The sequence below is a fragment of the Fomitopsis serialis genome (genome assembly GCF_022376445.1).
Source record: "Fomitopsis serialis strain Sig1Antser10 chromosome Unknown B0H18scaffold_516, whole genome shotgun sequence".
Lineage (NCBI taxonomy): Eukaryota > Fungi > Basidiomycota > Agaricomycetes > Polyporales > Fomitopsidaceae > Fomitopsis > Fomitopsis serialis.
Window position 1 is genome coordinate 15,624 of NW_025955476.1, and position 9,857 is coordinate 25,480.

The 9,857-nt window shown below is 55.6% G+C and overlaps 3 protein-coding genes across 3 annotated transcripts; 1 reads left to right on the forward strand and 2 right to left on the reverse strand.

Annotated features, from left to right (window-relative positions):
* Nucleotides 1–7,120: 7,120 nt before the first annotated feature.
* Nucleotides 7,121–7,492, reverse strand: B0H18DRAFT_1071759 (uncharacterized protein; the record flags this gene model as incomplete). The annotated part of the gene is made up of 3 exons (XM_048031218.1): nt 7,471–7,492; nt 7,294–7,386; nt 7,121–7,225 (listed from the first exon to the last, which is right to left on the reverse strand). Coding segments are annotated over exons 1-3 (176 nt in total), but the record flags the coding sequence as incomplete, so codon positions are not given.
* Nucleotides 7,493–7,781: 289 nt separating this feature from the next.
* Nucleotides 7,782–8,372, forward strand: B0H18DRAFT_505162 (uncharacterized protein). Its single transcript, XM_048038350.1, has one exon. The coding sequence runs from the start codon at nt 7,869–7,871 to the stop codon at nt 8,325–8,327; it is 459 nt and encodes a 152-aa protein (XP_047884452.1). The 5' UTR covers nt 7,782–7,868; the 3' UTR covers nt 8,328–8,372.
* A 677-nt stretch (nt 8,373–9,049) lies between these two features.
* B0H18DRAFT_1130536 (uncharacterized protein) lies at nt 9,050–9,815 on the reverse strand (the record flags this gene model as incomplete). Its single annotated transcript, XM_048035485.1, has 2 exons — nt 9,050–9,556; nt 9,609–9,815. Coding segments are annotated over 2 exons (714 nt in total), but the record flags the coding sequence as incomplete, so codon positions are not given.
* Nucleotides 9,816–9,857: the final 42 nt, after the last annotated feature.

Sequence of the window (9,857 nt, forward strand, 5' to 3'; positions counted from 1 at the left end):
TGCCAAGACACCGTCTGCCGCGTAGAATTCGTAAAAACTGGTCGCCTAAACGCAAATGACAATAATCAAACCTTTCGGGACATGGATGTGTAGGGGTGCTACATTCCGCTGCGTGCGTTGAGAGCTCATGCATGCCACAGTGACTGCCCGATCTTCCCCATCTCGGTCGACTTGGGAAGTGTCGCTTTTGTGGACTCACCCGTTGTCTGGGCGGTTGGCTATGTGCGCGATCCAAGCATCAGTTACACATTGTCTGGTAGCACGGCATCCCTCCGCCCGTACTACACAACACAGTATCCTACCACCGAAGAGGCCGTGAGTAATAACACAGGTTTGTTGGCTCATGTCGCTGAACTTCGCATATGTAGTTGGAGTTCTTCGTCTCCGATTTCAACAACTCGCTTACTCGGGCAATATCCCTCGATACGCAAGTTCGCCAAGCGGCTTCTAACATTTCGGCCAGCGGTAAACTGTTCGACATGCTTTCGCTTGCCACTCGCCAGGTGTTTAGCTCTCTCGAAATAACGGCTCCCTATCAGTCGGACAACACGACTAGGATCTTCATGAGAGACATGGGCACCAGTCAGTAAGTCATGCTCAGCCCATGCAACTGCTTCGTATCTTACATGACAATTGACAGACGCGTCACTCCCGTGGAGAGATTGTACGCTGCACTACCCATGTTCTTGTATTACAACGCAACATTAGTCAAGCTACTCCTGGTACCGCTCCTTGAACAACAGAATACGTCGTTGGGTGCCTTTCCGTACGCATCGAAAGACCTCGGTAAACGCTCATCACACTTTTCCGACAACAGCGTGTTGATAGTCTAAGTAAGGTTCCCTGTTCCCGGATGTATCTGGCCCGAACCTGATATCCACAGAGGCAATTGAACGTGAGCATGCGTCGTCGTAGTAACGAGACGCCTGCTGACCAATGGTGACTGTAGAGTCGGGGAACATGCTCATCATTACACTCGCTCACGCCAAATATTCAAACGATACGTCGCTGCTCCATGGCTATGTGCGTGTTCGTCGTCGAGAATTGTGTGCTTAGCTTACTTTCACATGCACGTAGTATTACTTGCTCAAGAATTGGGCAGAGTACCTGACGCAGCATGGGCAATTTCCTCCTCAGGGCCAGTACGTATCATGTTTTATGGTGCCCGAAAACAGCTCACCGAAAACTCTGTAGATTATCTGTCGACGACGGAAGTGACGCCACAAACTCGACCAACCTGGCAGTGAAGGGCATCCTTGCCATTCAAGCCATGGCGGAGATAAGTCAATTAGTTGGGGAGAGTGATGATTCTCAGCAGTTCAGCGTGAGTGATCTACCGTGTACTGGAACTTGGCAAGATCTTGGCATCCTTACGTGTTTTGGCACGTTCACAGAGCACAGCGTCCAACTTCATGAACACATGGCAATCGCTTGCCATATCGTCAGGAGGCGCCTCTGCGTCCGTGAATCCGACGTTGAACTCGACAGTTACAGGCGTCTGGTCTTTACCGTACAATCTCTACCCGCAGACCCTGTTCGGATTCAATCTTTTGAACGAGACAGTGAGTCATTGTGTTGTTTGCGGGAATGCCCTGTGCTGATTTCGCCACGCAGTGGCTTGACAAGCTTACTGTCATGTATGGACAGTGGATCCAACCTGACACCGGTAAGAATCCCCTTCCGTCGCGTTCATATCGATTACTCAACGCTTTTCCAGCCAACTATACGCATGGGTTGCCGATGCAGAGCAGTGCACAATCGCTTGGCAACGTAGGTGTGTCGATATCATATTGGAGTGATCATAACTCCGGTTGACATGGAATTGCACAGCCTGGAATGCTTTCATCGCGGCTACCTGCACCAACGACACAGTCCGTGATCAGATTCTTGACGCGGTTTGGGAATATGCGGCGTTCAATGAGACATCGGCCCCATTCGGCGCGGTGTACAATGTCGAATCTGGTGCCTACCAGGGTGGAACGACCAGGTTAGTCGTGCTCATTTTGTGCTAGAGAGCTGACGTCCAATCCGCGATATAGCCCCGCATTAGGAGGCCTCTTCGCGCCGTTCCTGCGCAGGTGAGCTTGTAGTATATTGCAAGTATAGCCGTGCTACATCAGATGCGCAGCGGTACCGTGACCGTATCGCCCCCCAGTTACTCCATCACAAGCACTAGTGCTTCCGGCAGTGGCTCGCTCGATGTTGGTGCCATAGCGGGCGGCGTCGTCGGTGGTGTCGTCGGTTTAATTGCGCTCGCAGGACTCGGATTATGGCTACTGCGACGTCGTCGATACCGGAGGAACGCCGACCTCCTCGACACAACTGGTACAAGGACAGAACCCACGCCCTTCGATGCTGCGCCCGCTTTCACAGCCCAAGCACCAGGTGTCATACTCACGGAAAAGCAGCGTCGGGAACTCGAATTGCCAAGGGAAGAAATACCTGTCCTGCCGTCAACCGGCTCGTCTTCCGCCATGCCAGTTGCAGAGCCTCCATCTGGGAGTACGACGGTCCCTACGACGGCGAATGGCGTGACTGTGGGGATTTGCTGGGGCTGCGCTCGATGATCGAGGATCTGCGCAGAATCGTTATGCAGAACGTGCACATCGAGGCAGCCGAACCTTCGGACTTGGGTGCGCCGCCCGAGTACTCGTGATGAGTTTAAGTAGTATCTATGTACTGGGATACGATTTTCGGCCTTGTTAGCATGACGAATTCATCAGTACACTGAGTATGTTTGGAGAGACTACTTCAAGTTGTAAGTAAGAGAGGGATTAGTAGCGAGTGTGGGGCGCAGCCCGTAGGGCTGCCCGACTCGAAACGTGTGCGCGGACCTGGGGGTAACGGGTGAGCGCTTGAGCTGCGAGGGCGGGTGGGTAAACCGCAGCCCTGCGATTCCGTTGCCCCTACTGGGCCGCAGGGTAGACGCGTCGAGCCAAAAGAACCAATCTGTGTTTGTTGTTGCGGCGCGTGCTGCGTGAAAAGGGAGTGGAGGGTGGGCAAAGCGAGAGAGGAGGAGGAAGCTGGCAGCTGTAGCTGGGCTTTCAAGACGACCGAAGAAGTGAGCGCGCGAGAGGAGAACGATGCGCGCTTAATCTCCTCCTGCGTGATCATACCAAGCGAACTGACGCCTCCTCTACCACGGCGCTAGGCTAGGCTTCAAAGCTTCATACTACATTAAGTCACCTTGCGCCGTATCTAATAATAACACAAACACAAGTCTGAAGAAGATGCTCTGCACCTACGCAGAAGACGCGATAGCACCTGTCTTGATCAAGTCTGACCACACTCGCTCCGTCCACTCTACGCACGATCTCAGCTTCGACAGACCCTCGCTTACCGCCTTCACCAGCACCTCATCTTCGAACCCCTTCACTACAAGCTGCTCCGAACGAGCCGCCGCGCCTGCGTCTTCAGCTGCATCGTAATCCAACGCCAATCCGAGTCTCGGACGCTTCCCCGGCTGCCCCCTGCCCGTCTGCAGTCGCTCCGGTAACTGCATCGTACTTGAATGGGGGACAAGGTTTCTACCGGGTGCGCTACTCGCTCAGCGACCGCCGCGAGCAACCGTTTCTGCAACAGCGCGAAGACCGGATCATGCGGCTGCAGCGTGCGGTCTACTGCGGCGCGCAACCTCGCTTCTTCGTCGGGGTCCAGGGCGTCTCCGCTCCCTGTGAACCTGCGGCGGACGCGGATGACTTCGTCCGCAAGGTTCACGAGCTTGGTTTCGCCCGAGCCTGGCTGCTCGTCGATCTCGGTTCGGAGTAGAGTCCAGAGGCGCGCCATGAAGCTCTCCTGATCGCTTTCATCTGTGCTGGCCGGTCGGTGCAGCTGCTGCGTTGGAAGCCGTACGAGTGAGCGGAGGGTGGCGGCGATGACCAGCGCCTGCAGATAATTCTGTATGTACAGTAGGGTCGGGTAGACGAAGAAGAGCGGGGTGGGAGGGTGTTCGTCGGATTCGGTATGTCCGTCCGGCTTTCGTCATCCGCATCGCCTGGCATGGGTCTTGTCGGAAGCGGACAGGACACAGGGACGGCAAGCGCCAGAGCTTGCCCCAGGCGGTGTACCATACTCGCTCCAGAAGTCCATCCGCTGGGACGTTGTCGCGTGTTTGCCGCTCCTCCAGCCAATGTCTCCAGCGCTCCTGTATCCGTTCCGGACGCCAAAGCGAGAAGACCACCTCCCTCTCCTGCTTGGCCGCCTGAACCATCAGCACCGCGCGCAGTTGTTTCTCGCTCATCGAGCCCACGACAAACTGCGAGAGGTCTTCCTTCATGAGCTCCGCGAGCTCCAGGATTGATCGCACAGTATCTACGACCAACCTTGCCATGTCTGGTATCGAGGCCAGAGACGGTAGGTCGTCGACGTTCCGTATGAGCGCGTCTATCTGTGCGTCTCTGATGGGCGCACAGCGGGAGCGCAGGCAAACGAGCAGTTCCCGGAAGTGTGTGAGAGCAGACCGGAGGGGGAAAGAGGTAGGCGAGAGCGGGCATGTCAGGATGAGGCGTATCGGATGGTTCGCGGGCATAAGGGGCTTGATGGCTTCGTGTATATCTTCGTACAATCGCCTGAGCCGCGGGATCTGCACGGCGGCGGAGGGATTGGATAGTGTCTCAGACACCTAACACAAACCCGGATGTTAGATCTGGGGCTTATGCCCACACCTCGTAGCGTACCTCGTCCCAGAACGCCTTGTGAACTACGTCTTGGATGCGGTCTTTGAGGTGAGGTAGCTCTCCGTCCGCTCCGCCATGGCCCATTGCTCCTGGCTTGGACATCACGGAGAGAAGCGACTTGCCGGGTGGAAGAACGCGATCCTGATCGGTGACCAGGAGGTGTAGGAAATAGCTATAATTTAGAACCTCCACTAGGCCGGTGGGCAGTATCGTCGTTACCCCGGCGGTCGGCGGGAATAACGGTGCCGATATCGGCGGAGGCGTTACAACAGAGTATCGTTGCGCACTTTGCTGAGCATTCGGCGATGATGCAAGGTTCTGTGGTGGCCCTTAGATATGTGCCATGAGATGAGCAATCAGACGACTCTGTTACTCCAGAAAAGTGATGACTTACATGTCCCACTCAGGCTAGTTCTCAATTGCTCGAGCAATTCTTCATCTTCTTGACTGGGCGCCCATACACCCGTCCGGGCCAACGTGTTGACATCAGCCTCGATAGCATGCCATGCAGTGGACCGCGCGTGTAGGTCATTGAGATCGACTTTCGAGAGAAGTGCGATCGCATCCTTCACGGTATCGTTCGCTGGATGCTCCTGCCTAGTGCCTGCATCGAGATACCAGGTTCTGCAACTGTTCGCTTAGTGAAGACATAACACAATTGTTACCTTTCGCAACTGAACGAACAACAGCCCAGAAGATGCCGACAAACAGGAAGAGTTGGAAGTGCCTGAGTGAGACGCAGTACGACGGCAAACGTGTGAGGGTTTGCAGCTAATTTCAGAACGATAGTCACTTGTGAACGCGCGCGACACATGATGACTAAGCGCTCCGCGCTTCGGGAAATCTGGGGAGGGCGGCGCTGGCTCCATCGCGTCTCTCGTCCGCGCCACACCCACCCTGCGTCTTCTGCTCGACTGCACGCACACTGCACGGCTGCCAGGCAACGATCTATACCACGCCACCCGACGCGACTTTTTTTGGATGTAGGAAGGCTAGCATATAGACAATGAGCTCTTTTGTGGGTGTTGGGACAGATCGCCGGTTTCCATTGTAGCGAGCCATAGGAGAACTTGAAATACTAGTGGAAATTGGAATTGATTCTGAGACGATCGGACGGTACACGGGAAGCACTACGGTACACGGTCCCTGTAACGTGACCGCGGTATCCAAAGTGTATTCAGACAGCAGCAGTCCGGGAAATCTGACCTGAGAGGACGAATACTGCAGAAGAGCGGTGCGATGGAGCCAGCGCCGCCCTCCCCAGATTTCCCGAAGCGCGGAGCGCTTAGTCATCATGTGTCGCGCGCGTTCACAAGTGACTATCGTTCTGAAATTAGCTGTGACGCAGAGCCGACTCGGAGGGTTCTGGGGGTGCCAGTGGCGCGATACTACATTCGTTTCTTATCTCAATACAGAGTTCATTAGTTAGCACTGTTATTGTCATTACATCATACTGTTATTGCCGTCTTACAGGACTTGTATAGGACTGTAACGGAGCGATGTATGGCGAGCAATACGATTCGACTCGAATTCGCCCGTAGCGACCGTCCGCCTCTATATACATGATTCCATCCTCGCCTGCTGGGTCCCCTCAGCTTGCTAATTTACACTCCACGACGGCGGAAGAAAACCACGCATTGCCATCCCTCACCAAGTCTGAGTCCAGGCGTAAGATTGCACCTACTTACAAGGAGTCCTCGTCCAGCAATCTCGCTCACTCAAGTTGATTGATTCTATGATCATCGGCGCAGGCACAGGTTTAGCACAGGTGCGGGCAAGTCACTCATGTTCGCGCTGCTCGTGATAGCAGCTGCCAGTGGGTTGACAAAATCCGAAGGACTCGTCCTGGTTGTGTGTCGACTCAAAACCCTGCAGTTAGATCAGTTAGATAGAACCAGTTGAATCGCTTTATGCTTACCTTACACTTGCAGTCTTGCATAGCCAGGCTCGCCGCTTGTGCCGGCGAGGCACCTCCGAGAAAGGCAGACCCAATCATGTTTCATGCCAAATGACATCCGGTCGTGTTGTAGTGAAAATCGTCATCAGCAAAAGCCACATACATGACAACATTGCCTGATACGTCGCGGTGAATTTCGATAGCGCGAAGTCTGTCGAGAGAGAGATGCCGTGTCAATCTTCGCCCAGGCGAGCTTGAGTTTATCGTCGTGGCAAGCCTTTCTCGATTCATTGACGAGGACACCAACAGCTTTACGTGTAATCACCAGCTCGAGCTGATGCGCTGCTCTCCATGCACCGACTCCAACCACGAGTCCAGAACCTGCGCGGGGACGGAGCGTTTGCCATCTGTGCATGTAAGCGATGTTACGTTGTGTTTGTTGTGCGACTAGCCGATGCCCGTGCTCCGCTACGGGTATGCGCTTTCGATTGCATACCTCTCAGTCAGATACATGATCTACGGCTTTGAGCGCATGGCGGGGCGACTACTCAAAAATCGTGAATGTTCTATTCTATGTAACTTGCAAGCGTAGGCGACTTCTGTAAGAGACTGATAGTTGAAAGGCCACTCAGCCGCCTCCCTTCGGAGTCGGCTTCGTGGCCCTGTGCCGGGCCGCGAAATATGCATCTACAGCGGTATATTGGAGGAATGCTTACTTACCAACTGCGATGAAGCTGGATGTCTCATCCTCACCTGTTTGCTGGCTCACGTTACTTTCGGGTGGTACTACTTGAATGTATCTGCCTTCGACCCCTGTCTCTCCGCACAGCAGTATGTAAGGGAGAGATGCCATTGATCAACAGCGGAATTTGGAAGATATTCAGATGTGCAGCGCACCTATGCCCATGGCTCCCGAGTGGCCACTCTCCGACTCCGACTCGTGGGTGTTATGCTTGCATCCTCGGCGTTGCCGCACGCCGTACCTGACATTCGCTCGTCCTTACTACTCGTCCTCGCGCCTCTCATCCCCTCATCCTCACCCATCTCTGCCAGCCATTCGCCCTTCCCTGCCTACTCGTTCCCGTCCGCGCCCGCTGTCTGCTGACCCTCCCTGTTCATAACTGAGCCCGCGCCGTGGTCCGCTTGTCGGCTGCGCTTCACGCGGGGCTTTGCCCTGCATGCTCGCTGAAGCTGAACATTCGCCCTCGCCCTCGCTGTGCGTGTCGTGGCACGGTTGTGTACCCGCTCGGGGCCTGCCTACGTGCGCGATCGTAGGCCGTGTCTGCGTGCAGTGAATGTTCGCTCAGTGCGCTCGCGGTAGACGTATACGCTGTCACCTACTCGCTCACTCGCTCGCCCTCCTGCTCTCCATCTACTCGCTTGCTTACCCGTCCGATTGCCCCTCCACACCTGCTCACCTGTCCGCCGGCTCGCCCACCTGCTCTGCGCGCGTGCGTCGGCCATGTCTGTGTGCCGGGCATCCGCCTGGCGCACTCGCGGTCGGCGTGCGCGTCGCGCTTCATGTCGCCACGGCGACTGCGCCTGCCCATTCTGTCTCTACGACTCCTTCGGCCATGCACCCGCCATCCGTTCGTCGGTCGTGTTTACGTGCTGGGCATTTGCTCAGCCGCCTCACGGTCGGCGTGTGCCTCTCGCTAGCTTGCTCGTCCGCCCGCCGCCCATTCGTCAGCCATGCCTGCATGCTTGCGATCGTCATGCGTCGGGCTGCACGTCGCCGCGTCGCCTGCAGTTAGCCCGCTCGCTCGCATGTGTCTGCACTCACCGTGACGGTGGTCTTCTCCATCGCTCCGCTCGGTGCACTCCTGTCACTCATTGTCTGCATCTTACCGCTGCCCTGCTGATCCGCGCCCTCCGATGTCAGAGTGAGAAATGAACATGAGGGTCGCGCGCGAGTCTAAGGGATAATGAGGAGGAGGAGGGATGAAGTACACTCCTCCTCCTCCTCGGAGCGCTTGAGAGGCTCGGGCATCGCTCGGGCGTCCGTCTCTCAGCCAATGAGAATGTCTCTAGCGTTTGTCTCTTGCTTCTTGTCTCGTCTTCTTGTCTCCAATGTTTGTCTTAGCGTTTGTCTCGCGTTCCCACGTTCACGCCTCTTGTAGAGTAGATATCGGGGTGTAAGTAGTACGAAAGCAAAAAAGCGTTGACGGAGGTTCAATGTTGTCCTTTGATGGTCTCGAGGTAGAGACTAAGTAGGCAAACCACTGGATGACGAGGACATCTCAATCAGGAAAGCACCTGCATCGGGACTCAAGATCTGAACGCGATTCCGATCAACTCGGAGAGCAGTCGAACTTTATCTGAGAATTAAATCCCACCTGTGGCGAACGACATTTGAGTCCACGTCCAAATGCGAGTTTGTGTTTAGTCTAAGCAGGTAATGTACTGTAATGCATATATAAGTACAGCATGAATCCACAGTCCACAGTCCACAGGGAGCGTCAAGCACAAGTCATGGTCACTCGCGCAGCTTCCCCTGCTCCCACCCGCCAAACTCGTCATCCGCATACGGCGGTGGGTTGTCCGTCCTCGCCAGTGTCGCATCCGACGACGTCGAGTCACGCCCGCCTTCCTCGTCCTCCTCGCCAAGGATCTGCGCCTCCTCACCCTCGCCCCTCGACCGCGCACTGGCGCTGCGATGGCGCGTCGGGCGCGGACTGTGCGGCCGTGCGCCATCCTCGTCGTCGCTCATGTCGCCAATCTGCCACACTTCCTCGGGCTCGGGCTCGTCGCCAGCCCGGAGCGCGTCCTGCTCGCTATCGTCGTCGTCGTCGCTTTTCCGGCCGTTGCCCCGTCGCGGTGTCCGCGATGACATGGCGACGGCGCCAGGAGGGCCAGCGGTTGTGGGTTTCTTCTCGGGCTTCTTGTAGGTCAAGAGGACGACACCGGAGATGAGGATTATCATGGACACAAAGATGAGGAACAGTGTCCATGGCTGATACGCGTCGACCTCGTCGTTGAAGATCTGGAGAAGCGTCAGAAGAGCTAGTAATAACGAGAAAATACGCGAGGCGTACCAAGGAGTTGAGGAAACCCGCAGCGGTGTACACACCGTAGAACACCGGCACGACAAGGGTAGAGTCGTACACCTTCAGTCCACGGTTTAGACAAATGATTTGCGACACGGCGGTGATGGCCAAAAATATGAACGTGAAGATGGTCGATGCGCGGCCAATCTGATTCCCGGCGTTCTGATGTGACACACTGCCTGAGATGACCTTCACCCTGCATACGACACAACGTTAGGTCAATCTCAGAGAGCGACA

Excerpts from the sequence above, each read along its gene's own strand:
- B0H18DRAFT_505162 (XM_048038350.1), top strand. The coding sequence starts at position 7,869 with ATGTTCGCTCAGTGCGCTCGCGGTAGACGTATACGCTGTCACCTACTC.